General features: G+C 38.4%; 1 protein-coding gene across 3 annotated transcripts; it reads right to left on the minus strand.

The window, feature by feature from the left end:
* Nucleotides 1-3,059: 3,059 nt before the first annotated feature.
* On the minus strand, nt 3,060-10,813 carry LOC309798310 (uncharacterized protein). Of its 3 annotated transcripts, none has more exons than XM_082646534.1 (11): nt 10,723-10,813; nt 10,287-10,359; nt 10,125-10,227; nt 7,434-7,487; nt 4,965-5,130; nt 4,787-4,902; nt 4,615-4,696; nt 4,472-4,554; nt 4,302-4,416; nt 4,187-4,246; nt 3,060-3,202 (listed from the first exon to the last, which is right to left on the minus strand). In XM_082646534.1, exons 1-10 carry the CDS (start codon nt 10,771-10,773, stop codon nt 4,193-4,195), a joined length of 897 nt encoding a protein of 298 aa, XP_082502660.1. In that variant the 5' UTR covers nt 10,774-10,813; the 3' UTR covers nt 3,060-3,202; nt 4,187-4,192. The 3 variants fall into 3 exon arrangements, with proteins under 3 accessions (XP_082502660.1, XP_082502662.1, XP_082502661.1); XM_082646535.1 differs by lacking the exon at nt 3,060-3,202 and adding an exon at nt 3,253-3,359; XM_082646536.1 differs by lacking the exon at nt 7,434-7,487.
* Between the last annotated feature and the right edge of the window lie 9,768 nt (nt 10,814-20,581).

Consider the following 20,581-nt stretch of genomic DNA (forward strand, 5'->3'; position numbering starts at 1 on the left):
AATGAAAACATTGATTATATTACGTCTTCAACACAAATAACCAAAGAATTGTAACATTGTCGTGGATGAGGAGAGAATGAATAGCCATTCATGAGTCAGCATCTGGGTGCTGTATCTTGGTAAAGAAAGCTATTGTAAAAAAATTGTTCTATCAAAATTAGAAACTGTTTGTGGGATAATCTTGGTAGAAAGGGTAATTTTAGGTACCAGGAAGTAATTACAAGTGATTACAGTGTTAAGCTGTCACCTGTATCCCCTGCCTTCTAGTGATTCATCGATTGACTCGATTAAACGCCAGCAGTTTCCATTTGTCCCTATGACCATCAAGAGTAAGCCAGAGGATTCCTTTCTCTGATCGGTTCTATGCGTCGTTCCTGCTCTACGTCGAATCCCAATGTTGCCAACGAATCTTGAACAATGGTAGTCGTTTGGATTGTTCACATTGGCGAACCATTGATCATTGAGGTTTGGTTTACGTAGCAGTATCTCTAACTTCCGATCTTGGACTAAGGCCGGAAATTTGCTTTTGTTCTCTCACTTGCCTGACACGTGATGCTTCCAGAAATACCATATCGTCGAAGCGTTCAAGAACGCTGAACGATCCTCGTTCCTGCTTACACAGCGTCAAAATTTCTGAAGTTTCGTCTCTGATATTCTCCACATCCTCAACGTCCTTGTGAGCTCTCGAATCTTCATATCCAGCTCTGGGGCTAAGCCGTTCATCATGATAACTTTAAGACAACGTGTTAAAAAACAACAGGTCTAGAATCTGGAGATATTTCTCACCGTTCAGCATGAATAGGGCAACAGAAAGGGAAATCATCCTTGATTGACATCGTCTTTGTAAGATACGCGAAGAGTAGCTATTTCACAGTAGCTTTCGGAATAGTGATATTATCTGTAAAGCGAAGATGATGTGTCTACCACGCTATATGATTTCGCTCGAAGTCAAATGTAGTGCTGAATTTCGCAGAAATTTCCACACGGAACTTTCTGCAGTGGCGGCAAGGTGAATCTCAAATCTTGGAAATTAAACATTTACATAAGCATTGTTAATACAGCTGTAGCGAGTCAAACATATGTCAAGATCGTAACTCTTAAATATGCAATGAGTTATAAAATTTGTCATGAAAACACATCAAATGATAAATAATTGATGAATGTAGGCGCAGATAAGTGTTAAGTGAATTGAGCAAGGATTCAAGGTTGTCGTAATATCTAACGACGCCCAGCGGTTTTATAATGAATAAGGAGCGACTTTGATATGGGGATGAATAAAGAGTGTGACCCTGAGCTAATGTTATTCGAGTTTATGTTAATCGCGGGAGAAGATCTATGGATGTGAGGTCGAGTTAGAATTATCCGACTTTATGGCTGATGAACCGAAAAGGTGTTGGCGATCACTAAAGGCAAATCACACTGCTCCAGGCGTTACTCCACCAGAAAAATATTTCTGCCAGTGTGAAGGGCTTAGTTACGAAGGACTAGAAGTACGATGCCAGAATTCGCTCCTTAATATACCGCATTAAAATGGTTTACGAAATTATCTAAAAATAGCATAAGAGATGTGAAATGATAAGTGATAAATATAGGTAAGCATAGACGAAGATAGAAAACACTCTCTGTACAGCAGAGAGTAGTCTCCTTACTTACCGACCCTTGACTCGTTCAGAGCGAAAAACTTACATTTCATAGTTTTCCCCATTCGACTACCTATTTTCACTCCTTAAGCTTCTTCAATTATACTGTTCTTCTAGAGTTTCATAGTAACATTAACATATAGTGTTTAACTTGCGTCAATTTCAACGCATATAATACATAAATTGGTGAAGTTCTCACCACCTCAACTAGTATGTCGTTCTTATCGTAAGTTGTCGATGAACCACTTTCTGGTGTTATGCGTTGAAGAAACACACCTCAGAAAATCTATTGTTGTCGCCAAGTAGATTCTGCTTTCATATAATCGTTGTCGACTTATTTACTGGTAAAGCACTTTGCCATCTTATTGATAAACACAATAAAAGGTATGTATAATGCTTTTTTCTCAACAATTTCACGTATTATGAATGTTTTTTATTTATTATGATTGTTTGGATTCATCATACTAACGCACCAGTTTCACATATTTTTCATTTTTCTCAAGACCCATAACCTCTTCCTTTGTTAATTGCTCTTATTAACAAATATTCTACTGATAGTCACATAACGCTCTTTATATTATTTTTAGAGGAATCGATTTTACAACTGCTTTTAAGTTGTTGAACTCTGCCTTTTTGTGTTTGTTGATGGCTCTAGTACTACCACAGTGCACAGGAAATTCAAATTCACTCTTTCAGCTTTCATAACGCAATTTCCTGCAGTAGCGTAATAATTCCTCAGTGTTTTCGTTGGATAATTACATTAATTGTACATGAATCAATAAGTAGAAATGCCGGACACAATATCCTCGGCAAATGTCCAGCGAACAAACTTAGTGTTTTCTAAGAGTAACTTTTAGGCCGCTTCGCTGTCGTCAAAGCTTCCTTGATGCGAGTCGTTCGTTTTTTGGTGCGACTTTTTTTAGTTTTCAAAAATCATTCTAAGGGGGGAAAGCCACTAAACTAAGAGCTCGTCATGGACATACATACATCCTTATATATATAATCGTATTTTTGTATATTTATATTATTATAGTACACCACATTTATTTAAATTATATCCTTACATATACATTTATACATCGTATATATGTTTATAAACGAAAGAAATCTCTATACTTCACAGGACGTCAACATGAACATAAGGTTATGTGCACTACAATTCATGACGTCACTTTGACTAACTACCTATTCTTTTCCTCCGCAGTGTTATTATTGTTCAAAATATAATTGAAATGATGCTCAGATATTTGAGAAACTCGGGCCGGGAGGTGAAGTTCGAACCCTCGATTTCCCTTTCTGGGGGTATCAACTACTCATTGCAGTTATATTTCGAATAATACCACTGCCAAAAAAAGAGGAGGCAGTTAATTAAACTTAAAAACATTGATACTTGACTACGGCTTCAGCTTAACTGGGGTTTATGGCTGATTTGATTTTGCCCCTCAGATCATCCTGTTGACAGATGACTGCTGATAGCAACGATAAGAGTAAAACGTGCTGAGAGAAAGGTGGAGCAAGCGAATTTCATGGAATGCATTGTGATATATGTGATGTCGAGTAGTCTAAAACTGAAAAAATATAGCATGAAGAGCAAAAGAAAAGTGGAACGTACGCTATCAAATTTCAATAGCATCCGTGGGAAACTTCAACTTGACGGTATCTTATGGATACGACGTTCATAATGAATGGATTTGTTTCTGATGTCTCAGCAATGCTCTACTGAAAGCATATCTTCGAATGTTTTCTTGTAATTCGTCTTTCTTGTAAAGTCAAAATGATGAGCGACATAGTTCAAGGCCTGGGCAGAAGAAACGAAAGTCGAATATGTACCAGATAGGAGAAAAAACGCCTGAGTGCTTAATCCTTTACGTATTTCTCCTAGCAGAATGTGTGCATCGTAGTTGTGGAATCCATGACGCTATTTAGCGCGTAGGCGTGATGGTGATGATGCGAATGCCCCTTGTCAAGAGCTGAGAGAGCGAATCCGAATTTTGGGCATAATTTGAAGATCAAACATCAGAGAGGACGGTAAACAATCTGCATCCCAAACCAGATTGTCTGGAAACGTGATCAAGAGCAGAGCAGGAGAATAACTGACGCGATGAGCAGTACTCTTCCTAAGTACTAGAATTTAGGGTAAAAATGTAATGCACAGCGAGTCCGTAAAGCTAACAGAACCCATTGGGCTACTCTTCAACGCGATAAGCGCAAATGAAAACCATGCGCGTTTTCTTTAGTCACTCGACGAGTAAGGGAGAAACAACCAAGTACTTGGAATACTTTTTTATGCCAAAAATTCTACTTTACCCTATGTTTTCCACACTCAGTTTTTAGCTGTTGATAGGACAATATGACAATGTGTACGGCTCTGGTGCTGAACCATCAACGGTAGCCCATTCTCCACTCATCCATTGTAGTGCGGAAATCCACATAGTTCTTCGTATCGAGGATACCACATTATCAAAGAATTTATCGCACGCATTGAGACAGAGACAGAACACTGGCATGTGAAAATGCTTTTAAAGTGTTGCCGTTCACAGATATACCTCCAATCACAATAATGGATCGCCGCAAATACAATTTTCTTGATGACTCTGAGTGTTGATCTGGAATGGAATGGTTTAGATGGTTATACTACACTATTCACAGTCTTTGCCATACCTGATAATATTTGACAAGATGATCAAGAGAGGCGTGTGCTTGCACTTTTGGATCACCGTAGTCCACATAATAGTAAGAACATGTGCCAACTTTTCGGCGACGTATAGGATAATGTCTAAAACAGTTGCACTTTGGACTACTCAAGCAAGCCTACATTAAAACAATTGCACCTGAATGAACCGTTGGTTGTTTTGTAGACGACAACTAAAGGCACTTCTTGCTCCAATTCATCAAGAAGTGGGCGACGAACTAGCTATAAAAAATGATAGAACGGCGATTAATCACAAAGTCTAATTTTGAACATGGAATTAACCTGGTGGTAAATGCGAAAGTCCGATCGCTTCTCCACCTGCTGCTCGGCTTTCACGAAGTTACACACTCCAATATACGCACTCCTGACTTATGATTTTGTTAAATTATGCGTTTTTTCAAAACCTATTTGGTCAAAAATCAACTGTTTTTCGTTATTGTGCGAATTCACTAACATGGCTACGCCTTCGAGTGGTTGAGGAATGGACGCTGAAGGCGGATCAAGACAACCCTTTTCCTTCTTTAGTGTTGCTTCCTGGCCGCCATCCCTTGTCATTATGTTTTTGATTGACTAAAATTTCGTCATCATTAGAGCGTATCGTTCTTTTCAAAAGTGTTTATTTAGGAAACCACCTCCAATCTTTCATTCTTTTCTCTATGACGCTCCTTACTTTCTTTTCTTATCCTTTCTCTTCTCTCAAGTCGTTTTTTTCTCTCTCTTTTGTCGTCCACGATGCCATCAAGATTCCTGACCAAGTTTTTGCATGAGGAAGTTGAATACGTTCGGAGCGGATTTTTTCTGTAAATTATCCATATTTATAAAATTATAAATCCATTAGTAAGTGCAAATTAGATGAATATTCAAATGTTCTTGTCGGTCTTCTCTATCGTACAGGATGCAAAAATGAGACGTGTCACATATGGTTAGCGGGAAATTATAATAACTTTGTGAAATATATGATCTTATTTTTGCTTGAAACGCAATGAAAGCTTTTTAATTAGAAGTGTAAAAAGACGTGGAGGCAGGTGATTGACAAAGAAATAGATCGAATTCAAGTGTTCACCCAACTGTTTAGCAACTGCGCACTCATTGCTACCTCCAACACCAATTCTTAGTAGGCCACACACGGCTCATTCTCAGGTTTATCTCACTAGGTCTATTGCTTAAGATCAAATGAAATGAGTTTTGAAGCCCACGAAAGCACTAACTAGTAGTTCTCAGTTGACAAGGATAAGCTACACTATGATGCGAGAACACGAGAATTTCTAGTGGCAATCCACGGCTCTAACAACGAGCAGCTTTGCGCTCTTGGTTATCGCAAGAGATAGTGAAATGAAAATTAAACCGGTCAGAATAAACTGAGCTTTATGAATCTCGTCCGCCAACGACTACGGTTGCGTCTAAAGAGGCAAGAGTTCTGAAAGAGCTACGGAGAATGAAAGTTGAGTGCTCTACTTCACGACATTGGACAACATGAGCTGCTCCTGCTCGCTGCTGTTGCCCGACAACAGTAAGCTTAGTTTCGATCGAGTCCACAGACCAAAAAAATTTTGTACAATATTGGTTGAACTAAGTGGTTGCTCAGTGCCATGAATTTCTAGTGAGGTGAGCGATGTGATGCGAATGTATAGGCAAATAAACTTTTTTGCTTAGCTAACTTTGTAAACGAAATGTAACGGAGTTGTTCATTGCCTGTACCATGGCAATACTCCAACATACGAGGTTTCCATGGCCAATTAACTACTGTAGATGTTCTGTTAGCATGATGTTTCTATGTGCCAAGATTTCTAATCGTTTGCTTCACCTTTTCCGAGCTATGAAAACTTTTTCTGGTTAATATTCAACAAAACTCGACGATCTCAGATAAAGATTTGTACAGTTTTCCGACTCGATACCACTGAAGTTTTAGAAGAAAATCATTCTTTCTGAGTATTATGAATAGATCTGAACAAAATCTTGTATAAATAAATTTGGAAAGTAAGGAACCGTCGATGTTCTACATATGCTATCTAATGTTGAAAGCCAGGACGATTCACACAATCGAATAGCTCGACCCTTTTCGAAGCGATATGCTCAGTTCGCAGTTCTTGTTTTTGAGATTAATTTTCGAATTTCTTAAGCATTCTATATGCCCAATTATGGGCAGATTGATTCCTTCATTGCTATGAGCAATCAGCACTTAAGCTTATTCAAATAAATAGACAAATGATCAAATACACAAAAAAGTTCGATTTCAATAAAATGTTCAACAACAGATGCCCTACAACTCGCTCTCGATGCCTTCCACGTTCAATTCGAGGGCTCTCTACAGAATTGTTCCTTAATAGCCATCAAATGAATATTAAGGAAACCCTTCTTTAAAGCACTTTAGCGTTATTTCAGCTATTCGCCTCAAGTGCGACTATTTTGTTGTATAATTGTTCAATAAACAACGTCTCTAAGTATTTTTGTTGGGTTTCATAAAGGTTTACTAACTTTTCCATTAATCTTATTAACTTTTTCATTATTTGTTGCCTATTTCTTTTTATTGGTAGTGTTATTATTAATCGAAATATAACTGCTTTGATGCTGAGATATTTGCAAAACTCGGGGCAGTTTGAACTTCCAACCCGCGATTCCCTATCCGGGAAGTCTTGAACTATGCATTACACCATTTATATCCCTTGCATTGCCTTTTTCTCAGCATATTTTGTTCTTATCGTTGCTACAAAGAAATAAGCCATAAATAATGAAAAAGTTGATACCATTGTAAATTTACTGGGCTTCAGCTTGGGTTTAAAGCCGATTAGGGCACCTTAGATCATCCCGTTAACGGGAGAGTGGTGATAGCATCGATAGGAACAAAACATGCTGACAGAAAGGCAAAGCAAGTGGCATGGATGGTGTCATGGATAGCTCGTGACTCTCCGGATAGGGCAATCGCCGGGTTAGAAATTCACACTGCCCCGAGTTTTGCAAATTTCTCAGCATCAAAGGAGTTATTTTTCATTAATCTTCCAATCGCGCTACTATTTCGAAGAGTAGGAAAACTTCACTTCACTGTGCACTAAGGCATAAAAGAAAGTAAATTCACTTCAGTCACCATCTGAATGGAAGATTACCTCGGCGGCGTCGGCTTGTCGAACTTTGGGTGATTTCTGGTCGTTTCGGAGATCCTTGAACAAATGCTTTTAAAGGCGCCTGTCTGAGCATCATTTCAATATAAACTCAAGCAACTGGCAAACTATAATTTTTCTAAGAGCTGGAAGCACAAAATATTTTAAAAACTACCCACACTACTTTTCTTTTTATTATTACATCTGTTATACTTTACAATAGAATACTTTTTTGAACCTTTGCTTCTGCTTTCTTTCTAATTTACATTTGAAGAACCACTTCTCAGTGGAGTGAGCGCTGTGAATAATCGATGAACAGAAGCCGTACAAGTTCTGCTAAATTGTTTTTTTGACTTCGTAAACAAAAGACTTTTTAGATATCTTCAACTGACTTTTAGACAGTTTCGTTTCTAGATATTGTAATTCGCTTGAAAATTGGTACTTTTTTTATGTGTGGAGAATGGCGATCACCCTGTTGGACTAATTATGCACAGTAACGATAATTTTTGCCATACAGACTCATACTGACGAGCTCACGAGACCCAAGATGAAGCAGTTTTCTTGCCAATGATAACGTCGCCTTCATATTTTTTGCCGACGGATCTTTTCGAGTCAGGCTAGTGCAATTAAAAATTCAAAGATTTAAGTTTTCTCCTCAATTTTTAAAAACCCTATAACATATAGCAATTCTCTGGACCGACTGTCTCTTAACTTCTGCATTGATCGGTACTTCTATATTTCTTCCTTAGTCACATACGAGGTTGTTAAATATTACTTATTACACGTCCGCGAACGTTTCAATGAATGCAAAACACCGATGATGATGAATAGACCTGAATGACCAAATTGATTACCAAGAGTCTTTTTTACCTTTGATCATCGAGTAAGTGATTGAAAAGTAACTAAATGTGACATGGAAATGAATTTCTATTTACAGTGTAATAACTACTATCATATACGGCTTATGTACTGTTTGGCAGGCAGTTGTCCAAATCAGTAGTCACAGATACGGACACGGAACGAAAAACCTTGCAACTTAGAACTCGTCACCTGCGGGGGCTTTCTAGTGATTCCCATTCACGTTCTCGTCGTCGGTGTTTGTCGGCCTTCTGAGCCGAAGATTCCAAATCGCCTGGATCCTCGTCGTCATGCTTTCTGGTACCAGCCTCTTCCCTGCCTCCTGTGCTCTCATCCCGTTCTCTCTTTGAGCTGCTATCGCCTGTCTTTCTTGATAAGATTTCCTCTCCATTTCTAAATTCCCCACGTCTCTTACGAGGAGTAGTGGTCTTTTTCTCCTTTTTCTTGCCATTGCCTTCTTTCAAATTCCTCAATATTGTCAAATTTATTGGGTCCTATAATTTTCTGGTTTTCTCCCAACTCTTTCACAGAGCTTACACTCAATTCATTTGTAAATCTTCCAAAATGACAAAATATTTTTGCTTTTCAGAAGGTTTCGCCAATGAATTTAATACATCTCTTTCCTTATCTTATTTTCCGAAATGTTTTCTTTACATAATAAAATGAGTTCTAAGTTTGCTAGTAATGTAAGTCCTGTAAAAGAGTTGTAGAATAATTTTTTCAACAAACTGATTCTTTCAAAAAATAGAAAACGGGCCTCAAACCAGATTGCTCAACGTGAACCATATGCAAAAAAGGCAGCAAAGTTGAGATCGAACGTGAACAAGAGAAAATCGAAGAAGCAAAATTCGATATGAAGAGAGCTAAAAGGTCGATACCAAACGACAGAGAGCGATTCCAAAGATGGTGATGTAGAGATCTGACGAACTGCTCAAGTAAGACATTATTACATTCAGCAATTCAGTACTGGCCAATTACAAGGGTGCCGTGCTGCAGCATCCTATCAGGTCGCCTACACATCACAGAGAGGTCATCATGCCGTCGCTGCACGAGTTTGTTCTACACTATCTACCGTATTCATCCCAGCTTACCCTAACAGATCCCCATTTTTAACCCACCTTTGGATGGCTGAAAAAGTATTTAAAGAGGAACAAGGAATATAAAATACTACCCAAGGGTCATAAAATTACCAAATATAGTTTCCTGTGCAATATAAATGTTATTTACGACTTTGTATCAGTTTCGCAAAAATGTGCCCAACTCAGACCCTGTCTCTTTAAAATTGGAATATTGATTTCCGACCAATTTATGCGTCTTGAAATGTATACTTCGTAATGGGTCATTACTTTCCCATTGACTTAATATGATCCTGAATTGATGCTGGTGGAGAAGAACACCGTGAGATCGATAGATTGGTTGAACTAAATGAGGATAGGAAAGGAGAAAACGCTCGGGTATTTCATCAATAACAATTGTTCTGCATTTATTTTTTATATCTTTTTAAACATGAGTTAGAGATCGCGTAAAAACTGTGAACAGTAGAGAAGGACGAAAAGTCGTGTGGAAATGGAAAGCGAAAAGAATGAACTAGAAGAAAATTTAACAAAAATAACAAAAAAATCAACGCTTGAATTTTGTCTACGACATGAAAACATTTTCCTATTGCTACTTTTTCTGATATTTCTAAGCGGCAAAAAACGACAAAGGAAAATAGCAAATCTATTCCAAGAATTTCCTAGCGGTGCGTCTCATATGAAATCAATGTGCACCACAAATTATGTGGTTATAACAGAATATAGCTATAGTTAATATAATTGTAGCACAAGCTGTTTTAAAAACCTCAGTTTTGCAGCGAGTGATTGAATGAGATCATCTCTGACGTCGTCTTTGCACCTTTTGGTGTTGACGAGATTTACGTACTGCTCGGACACATTGTCATGGCCTAAATTGGAACACATCACTATAATCACCTTACTCGACACTGCCTAGTGCAGAACCCACCGCATACTTCTCTTTGCTTCCTTTTCGCCACTTCGCATGGAGATCCATGCATACAGCACACAACTCTTTCTTTCTAAATGTTCATTTATTGTCGCGTTAATGTTACTTCTACACCTGAAGTGTATTCAGTTGAAGGAATTTCCTTCTATTTTGGCAGCAAATTGAACTATTGTTCCTTTCTGCGAGCAATAATTTTTATAAAATAACTCTTCCAGACATATAGAATAAGAAGTGACGTTGATCTCAATTTCTTCTGATGAGTTAACACAAATGTGCTTGAATGACGCTATTAAATAACTCAATCCACTCAGGTCGCATAATTTAAGAAAGCTGAAAAGAGTACCCCAGCACCAAAAGCGAGAAGTTCGGGACGAGAAGATACTATGCTCATCGAAAACTCGTTCGACTCTTGAAGAAGCGGAAGTCACTTACTGACCTTTACTGGAACATATAATGAATTGTAAGGTGTTGGACACGCCGATTCCATCGCAATGCAGTGGTCGATGAAGAGAACCTTCAGCGGTCTTGCAAAGATGGTGAATGAATCGAACTTCACTTTACGAACTTCGCTGTGTGAATGATAAAGAAGGATAGATAGGATCAGCAGCAGCATAGACAACAACAACACTACTCCCATTCGTTGAGTTTGAGTTCAAACATCCGTGAGTTCAAACAAGTTGACTCATGTAGATCGTAAAATTTAGGCCAACTAGTTATAGCTTTATTTTGAAGAACTACAATTAACAGATTAAGTCTACATAAAACGGCTGGCATTGAATCCAAGTCCAGCATCAATAAAGTTGGCTTCCATTTTTAAACGTTCAGGTTAGCTTACATCGTAACAGCTATGCTACGAAGTGGTACCGTAAGCCAAGTAATAAAAACATACTAGTTCATTATCTCTCGTCTCATCCTTCACACACAAAGAGAGCACTTATAAGAAACATGTTTCGCACGGGCTCCGGTGTGTGTACGGGAGGAGAGGAAAGAGAAGAATCACTCGACTTGGCACGGAAAATAGCCATTTCCAACGGTTACAACGTCGTAGCTTCTCGGGATAAGTTTGAAGCAAAGGCGATGAGCTCTAACGATGTGTCTAGCGATAATAAAATCCCGTTCCAAATACCCTTCATTTCGAACGAAATAATCATAGCTATAAAAAGAGACTTAAGAAGGGCGGGCTTAGAGAAATCAGTGGTAGTTATAGAAATACCACCGAACAATCTACATCGCTAATTGATTCGAAACCGCTTGTACGACCGTCTATGTACAACGCAGAAATGCACGATTTGTGCTCAGGGCAGAGACGGTGATTGCATGATCTCGGGTACAGTGTACCTGATTTCTTGCAAAACCTGCGGGGACGAATATATTGGCGAAACGGGAAGACCTCTTTGTGTCCGCATAAAAGAACACCTAGATGGTAAATTTAAAAGCAAGGCGAACACTCCACTAGGCACGCATAGGACACAAAGACACAACGGAGTGGATTTTGATGTTAAGGTTAATATTCTCGCGCAGAAAGCTAGCATATCGGCGCGCAGGGTTCTTGAGGCTTTTTGGATTAATTTCAAGAACCCAAACATGAACCGCAAGGAAGAGAGCCTCCTAATCACACGTGATCTCGCACATTATATCAGACTGATCTTCTAGTCTGATAAAGGAGCACTCTAGAAGGAAGTATACCTCACTCCTCTTCCGCAGATACAACCAAGCGGTTGGTCGGAGCCAGAGAAGTGGTGAGTATTTGATGTTATTTATGCGGTTGGAACTTGGTTTTTGGGTTTCTCTGTTTAAGTTGTTGGCGTGTTTGGCTTTGTAGATCGTTGTCAGTCGACCTTTCCAGGCTCTGAAGAAGGCGATACGGCCGAAATGTCAGTCCAATAAATAAAATTATTTTACCAACCTCGTGTTCGTTCGAAGAAGAAGAATTGAGAAGTATTAAACAATGCCGAGGTTAAGGGACAGTCGGTTTTGGAAACAAATAATCTATAATTTATAACCATATTCCAAATGAAGTGAGGTATTGAAGCAGCAATTCCATCATAGTGATGTTCTCTGAGGCTTCAGAAGACATTCCAGTAAGTTTAATACGGCCAATAAGCTTAGAATTGTTGATTTCTTACTGAAGCCTTATTTCTGACAAGAAAGATTTTAAGACTCTGACAAGATAAGAGGCTGGTGAAAGTATAACGTTTAAAAGGGGAAACGTGGACAGGGTAGAGAAAATGACAAGTGCAGTAGCAGTGAACTATTTCTTAAAATGCTAGCTGAGTAGAAACCGTCAGTCAGCTTAATTTTAGCTAAAAACTACACAGTTGGCATGATCGGAATCATCTTTCGAATGGTTGAGCTGTTGAAGTTCATTTGCTTTTTAAAGGAGTTAACCATTTGCGCATAAGAGGAGATGAGATACCTATCATTATGATATATTTCATATGAAGAAACGTTTAATGTTTCGCGTTCTAGATGCTGTCGACTTCACAGCTGCAGAATAAAATAAGCCTTATGCGTCCAATTTCGCAATTTAATACTGTTAAAACCAGTTGGGAGCGCATGTAGCGCAGTGGCTAGAGGTACCCTGCAATACACACTGGATTCGATCTCGCGCCGCGGACTGACCAAGTCCATCCCTTCAAGGTCGCTATTTGGTACCAGACTTGTCTGGGAGGATAAAACACTGACTTTACACATCGGCTGGCCCCCGCAAGTCATTGTGTAGCCCACATATGCATTCAGTCACCTCTACGATGCTTAATGAAGTCGAATGCATAGCGCAGCCCTCAAGGATTGACCAACGCTAACCACTTTATCCTTTTTAAAACCACTTCACATTCGACTATTTCTACATGTCTGTTATTTTTGACGCCTATTTTACGATCATAAGAAAAATAATTTAAATAACAGAGCTTCAAGCATTGCAGCGTTGAAAGACATTTAATACATTATGAGCACGTCGAGTAAGAGATATGTTAACAAACTCATCCCTGCACAGTAGGAATAATTTGGTTCCCAACAGAAAACGAAGCGATTTCTACCTGTATTCTTCCACATTCTCCCAGAAGTTTAGCATGGCGTAGGTTTTTTTTCTTGGAAGTTCCTTCTTGAAAATGCGCATTGGTTTAGATGTTGAAATGGTGGGGAATGAATTCGCCCGCCAATCTTCATTAAACATATTTATTTTAACTCATAATAGACCACTAGGCCAATAATTTCCGCCGATTCTACAACGATGAGGTTTTAATTGTATATAGGAACCATGCCTCTTCTCCAATTTCTGGTTGGCGATTGTTTTTAAGGGATTTGGTAACGTAGGATGCAATTATTTACCAATTTACGTTGTCCACTGCATCTCTTATGTTGAAAGTTTCAGAAATTTGAATTTCGCTTTCAAGTTTCTCAACATCTGACGGCTAGATAAAATTTCTATAGAAGTAAAACCATATTCTTTAGTACAGAACGTATCACTACCTGTTTTACCCATCGGTCGTCCCGTCGATCGTCATCGATCTATTCTGATAAGAAATCAGAGAAAGCGGGTTAATCATTCAAACGTTGCTAGATGATTCTCTCTGGAGTTCCGAAACAGATATACTGTGTCGATTGCAGGTCTTAGACGCGCCACCTTCTTGCCCTATACCTCATTAACTTTCAACTATTTAAGATTGAGACTTTTTAACACACAAAGCCCTTAGCTGGCTGTTACAAAACTCACAATGATTTGTTAATCGGTAGATTAATTGAGGAATTATGAACTACATAGATTTCTAGATGATACTTTATTTTGTCACTTTAATGGCACACAAATTTTTATATAGCATTCTTTAAGTTTAGAATTATATAGAACGTTGGGTTTGAGATAATTATAAATCGAATTTAAACCTTTATAAATTTTAATTCATGCATAGCAGCTGGAAACATGAACGATGTATTCGAACACCACAATGTCGCACTGGGCGAAACCCGCTTGTTCAATTGCTTTCATTTTGTAAAAAAAAATGAATTGTGCCATGGTTTCAAAAGTCAGAATTTCATATTGATAGAATAAACAAAAAATAAACAATCCATACCTTACATACCAAAATCTGTACATCTTAACTGGCTTTATTCCAACTAATAGAATTTGATATGTTAGTTTCAGCGTTGAAAGTAGCTAATATTTTCGCATTGAATGCATTGTATTTAATGTATCTCGGGCGTTATATGTTAAGCTACAACTGGACGTACAACCATCTCTGCCGAACGCCGGTTTCAAGGCAACCAATTAAATGTTGGATTGTCAGAGTCCTACAAATCATATGAGGATTGGTTATAGAAGTTTTAATGATCACCGTTGTTCGTTCTTCTTTTCACATCGTCAATAGAATCACACTGATAGCCGTAATCATTCAATTATCGTCACAGTTTATAATCAGTTTTAAACCAATATTGCCAACAAGAAATTACTCTGGCTAGTTAGTCAATATGAGATGAACATTTGGATACCGAATCTGATTTATACACGCTAATTTCTATTCATTATTCTGTAATTACATGAAATACTAGAATAATTCAAAATAATTACAAAACAGCAAAACTGTTTTACAATTGCTCATCACTGTTGAATGTTTTGTGAAACACATGAGGAATCTGAAATGAAGCTTCATTAAAACAGACATAGTACATAATTTATTGGAGAATTTATTTAATACGAAAACTAATTATGAATTGGAGAAGGAATTTCTTCACACAAGAAATCCACAATTTTTTCACAAAATCATCCACTTCAATCTTTCATCTATCTCAATGCAAATTTGCTTAATAACGCCGTGCAAGGAACGCGTAGAATGTTCTAGGAAAAGAAACTGTGCACAATGATCACAGCATAAGTTTTGCAACGTCTCCGTAGAAGAAGATGAATTTCCAATAAAAGTCATAAAGAACGAAGGTGCATCTGACCGCCACCACCTCAACTAACGTTTTCTTTTCATTGAGACAACGTTTCTGTGTTACTGCGAAACATTTTCCGTCTGCACTTTTAAGAATCTAACGGAACACACCAAAGTTGGCGTTGCTCTTCTTCTGAACGGTCGATAGTATCGTCGCCACTTGATTCGGTCACGAATTTGGCGCAGACGAGGGGCCAAAGACGCGAGATCTCCTGCGAGCGGAGGACCTATAAGAGAATTAAAAGCTTGAAAAAGAAGCATAAGTGAATTTTGGTAATAAAATAATCAAAGGAAAATAGAAAAAGCACGTTTTTCTATTGGAAATCTTTGTTTATTTTCCACAACTCTAAGTAACGAGCACATTATAACAATCGACTTCTAAATCATAATAGTATCGAACAAAGAGTTGCAAGATTCTTAATGAGCTGACATGAAGTTATTAATACAGCATTTACTCTACTTGAGAATACGCAAAAAAAACGCTGAAAAAGGGAAGCCGACAGAAATGCTGGCCAATGTAAAATAAACGTTGCACTGAAAACCTAGTGTAGGATTATACGTAAGAGCCGCTATTTTGTGCAAGTTTAATAAAACGAAGTGAAAAGTTGTTTGAAAAACATCTGATGCGGTTTGATCACAAAAAATTAAGAAATCACTAGACGCAACTAACTGTAATAGAAATTTTATGTAGAGATGCTGGTGAAGATCGATGAAGAATTTTGGCAAGCGAGATTGTTATCGATCCTCCTTATCCTATCAGATATGTTTTGATTTTTCGAAAACGGGAACAAACCAAGAAGCGTATATGCGCGAATCACGCCATATATGGTATTCTGCGCTACATTATTCTACAAATTGATCGGAACGTAAATGAAACTTCGACGCGGTGATGATTCGTCCAAGTACTACGCCGTACACGAAGGGTAAGACAAGCACAATGTTTGACGTTGATGAGCATCACTTTGGGATGAATTCCGTTAAGTATCATTGACCAGACCGAAATCATGTTTAACTTATACCGTAAAGTGTGGACATCTACTAACTAATATATTAATTCAATCTCTTTCACCCTCTGAAAAAAGTCGGCTAGATCTCTAGAGATTTCTAGATCTCGAAGAGATGGAAACTTTCTTAGCCTGAGCCAGGGATCTTCAATAGCAATTATTATGAAATCGAACTTATTGTTTTTATGGTATGCAATTTACCACGTTGCACATTCTGAATGAATAAATGTGTATTTATTTTATAGCTGAGCGAACCGAACCTCATTACGCTTGCAAGTAGTACGTATCACATGATAACTATCACCTTTATCACCTGCTTTGCCTGAACGCTCTTTCTCTTGGCTGAGTGATTCTAAGTGCGCTTGACAGCACCATGTCTTCAAGCAAATCAGAAAAATTGCTGAAAAGCCGCTTGTATGCAATCAAGTTTGACTCACTCTTCAAGCTTATGCGAAACTGTGTTCGATGTTAGGTCACTCACGAAACTATTGTCGCCGTCTCCCACGTTGTCGACCATCTACTAGCATTGAAGGCTGTTCAATGAATCACACCATGAGTTATCTGTTTGTTTTTATTATACTGAGTTCACGATAAACGAGGAAAGATAATGATAAAGCATTTCTGATTATCCTCATTAATAAGAGCAACTACGTTTGTTGTGTGCTGATAAACTCGATGATTTTATTGATACGTCTATTTTATGAAAAATCTATTAAGCAAATACTTTTCGATGTTTGTGATCAAAGAGACCCTCTTTTTGGACGGAGTTGATCCGATAGCACTAGTGTGAACACCACCTTTCTACCAGTGCACTACTCTACAACGGATCGTAAAGATTTCTATTAAAGGAAAACAAGCCACAATATTCTGTTGTATTGATGAGACATGAAAAAGTACAAAAAACTTCCGTTTATTTGCCACCACTTATTTGCGCATGCTAATATTATGACTACTAGTATAAATAAATTAATGCTAAATAAATACTAATTATGAGTGCTAAATATTGATTGATTAAGAAAAAATACCGTGTTCGTTGGTTCGACCACATGTTCTCTCTAAGTAACGCTTTCATTCCTTCAGAAGAGAGAAGGCCGGATAAATAAGCCCTTCAGTGTATATAGCACAGCTCATATATCTGTACGAAGCTTCTATTATCACTAGGAAATTTAAATATCTCAAGGCAAAACTTATTAGTACGAAACGTTTGTAATTCTGAGCAAACATTGTGAGTAAATTCGCAATTCTTTTTTTATAAATCGCTTAAGCATTAAACATGCACTGAAATTTTATGGCAACTTTTTGCGTCGGATGATACAAAAGATGTTCTAATGAATGACAAACTATTTGCTATAGTACTCTACTTCATGGATTCTCATAGAGGATTACGTTATGCCCGTTATTGCAATCGTGAAAGCACGTCTTTACTATGGTGTTCTCCATTCTACTATTTTTAAATAATTCATAAATAAAACCGAGGTGAGAAGAAGTACTTGGTAATTGCAGTGTTTTTCAATAGAATTCAGCTAATGAGATCGTCAAACGTCTACTGCTTAGGTGACCACCTTTGGATGATGAAGCCACGTTGTAAATATTTTGTCCATTACATTTCGGCTTTCAAAAACCTCCACGTAACCCGTAGCACTGGTAAATAAAAAATCTGTATTCCCGCTGACCGTCGACTGGCTCCAGCGGAAGCCATTATTAACCATCTGTCCCTTTCACATGCAGATTGGCCCAGTGGGTTCTGCTAGCTTTACAACTCGCTGAGCATCATAACATTCTTACAGGGTTTCGTGAAGAACTCCGATCATCGGTTCGATGGTCTTCCTGCTGTGCGCTTGACATCATGAGGGGTATAGACGGTGACAGCTCTTGTTTATCGGTGGTCATTTAGTCGCATTACGTGCCCTACCCACCTTATTTTTGACATTTTGGCGTAAAAAACGGCGTCTCTAGTCTTCGATTGTTGACGTAGGTCAGAGCTTCGTACTTCCTCTCTCATTTGAGTGATACGGGTTACTCCTAGTTCGGTAACGCTAGGCATTCTTTCATCCTGTCTACGTAGTGACCAGGTTGTGTACGTCAAAGCACAAAGAATCGTTAAGTCAAAAAGGTGGACACGGAGTCGAGTATTCTTCGTCTTATTATCACCTCGATGCTCTTAATCGCTTCGCAAAGGCTTTCCTCAAGTCGATGAAAGTTGGAGAGAGCGGTCTCTACTCTAGTGATGGTTTAATGAGTCTTATTATTGTGTTGATGTGATCTGTCGTGGTGAATCCCTTTTGAAACCCTGCTTGCTCGCATGGCTGCACTTCGTCCAATGTTCCGTCAAACTATTGAGGATTATTCGAGTAAAGAGTTTATAGACGACAGACAGCAGGCAGATTGGGTATAACTGCCAATGTTGGTGAGGTCTCCCTTTTGTATAACAACATGGTTTTGATGGTATTCTATTGATTTGGAACCTTGCATTCTGATAGGTAGCGTGTGAAAAGACAGATGTTCGAGTCTTATCCTGTCTGGACCGGGCGTTGTTCGACTTTTCAGCGACGAGATAGCATTTCGGATTTCAGAAGGGAGAACTGATGGAACGATATTTTCGTCCTATTTAATCTCATATTTAGAGAGGAGGACGTGGCCGCAGAAGAGATCAGAGTAGTAATCATGGATGACTCTTTCCATAGCCTTTCATGAAGCTGTAAGTGTTCCGTTCGGGCATCGGAGCCATTCATCTTGTTTTTTATAGTGCGCGAAGCCCTGGCGGGCGTTGCGAATGCTCTTGCTGACTTTATCAGCTTCAGCTATTACTGCACCTCTTCTGTACTTGAGATCTTCTTTTATTGCTTTTCTGCCGATTTTTGCGAGTTCGGGCATATGTTCGCAGTTGCATGCGGCTCGGCGATACCCCGTTTACGTATTAACTCAAGTATTTCGGAAAAGGCGTCTCTTAGTGAATTTGAAACACTGGGCGCTTATAGCACTAACGTGTAGATGTTAAATAAGCCGGTTCTATTCTTCACCGATGTTGTCGATGACGAAATCTTTCCAGATCCGACTAGTGTTTTAATAAATTCCAATCAACGGTGGCATTGCAATTTTGTTTTTTGAACACTGCGGCTTTTTCTCTTTCCGCGAAAAATGAATTTTGCGCGAATAAGGCGGTGGTCTGATCCCTTATAAAACTTTGACACAACAAAACACAAATGCAAAAATCCTTCAACTCTTTTGCCAGCTTTGAAAGACACCATTATCGGAGCCTAGGGATTCTCAATTTAATATTTCAATGTAAGGTTGCACGGATAAAGTATTATACTAACATATTCACAAATGTTGCGAATCTATACAGCGTTTCATTACTAGGAAAAAAAGGACATTGTATGAAATAAAATTAGATTTTCTGTGCAAGAGCTGATATATGCTCATTCAATCGCTGTATTTATGAGGCTTATTCTATTCCAAAGTCATTATGTATTTTCAAAGACTAGAAAAACTGAACGCATTATTCAAAGTGGAGGTGCGTGTAGCGCAGTTATCAGAGGTGCCGTACAATACGTAAAGGGTAATGGGTTCGATTCCGCACCTCGACCAAACCAAGTCTTCCATGCCAACAACAAGGTAGAAAACTTGTCTGTGGGAGTGAAAAACTAATGTGATTAATCAGTAGGCCTCCTCAAGTAATCTATAGGTCCTCACCACTTCTACAATGCTTGCTGATGTCGAATGCATGACGCATCCCTCACGGATTAATCCTTCAGTCTGTTATTGCTCAAAGCATAAATGTTGAAGCATAGATTTCTAATAGTAGTTCTTTTTTCGTACTTGACGCATATTTGACGATACTGCCGTGTTTTTTCCCCGAGACCACGTTGTAGTTGACTTGATGCCAATATCGATTGAACGTCTATTGATTGAATGGTGAACTTAGCGATATAACACTGGCAAGTACGAGCATTTAATATAGTAATTGTAAATTACTTTGAGAACATCTACTAAGGTCTTGTTTACCATGCGATTTGGCATTTTGATTCTGTCTTGTTCATTAAATTACAGGTTATTTTTTCTCCACTCGTTTGTATTGATAAAAATCGGAATGAATCGTACATTACTGAATGGAATTCGGGTACTAGAAATGGCTGGACTTGCACCAGTACCACATTGTGGAATGGTGTTGGCAGATTTTGGAGCTCATGTCACTGTCATTGAAAAGGTGCGTAACGTTCTTCATTTATTGATCGAAATCATGAACAAAATCGATCGTTAGCCTTCTATAATGTAGTGACAAATGAGATAAAATTGTCTTACGTCCATGTTCAGTATTTTATAGTGTCCACCCTTATCTCGCAGTTTAGCATCTAAACCATTT

The sequence above is a fragment of the Mesoplodon mirus genome (assembly GCF_964341445.2).
Source record: "Mesoplodon mirus genome assembly, contig: HAP1_SCAFFOLD_2705, whole genome shotgun sequence".
NCBI lineage: Eukaryota > Metazoa > Chordata > Mammalia > Artiodactyla > Ziphiidae > Mesoplodon > Mesoplodon mirus.

Coding starts and splice junctions, on each gene's coding strand:
- LOC309798310 (XM_082646534.1), bottom strand. CDS start 10,773: ATGGAATCGGCGTGTCCAACACCTTACAATTCATTATATGTTCCAGTA. Junction 10,228..10,286: donor GAAGCAAAGAGAAGTATGCG/GTGGGTTCTGCA, acceptor GTTCCAATTTAG/GCCATGACAATGTGTCCGAG. Junction 4,903..4,964: donor AAAAGAATGAAAGATTGGAG/GTGGTTTCCTAA, acceptor ACGAAATTTTAG/TCAATCAAAAACATAATGAC.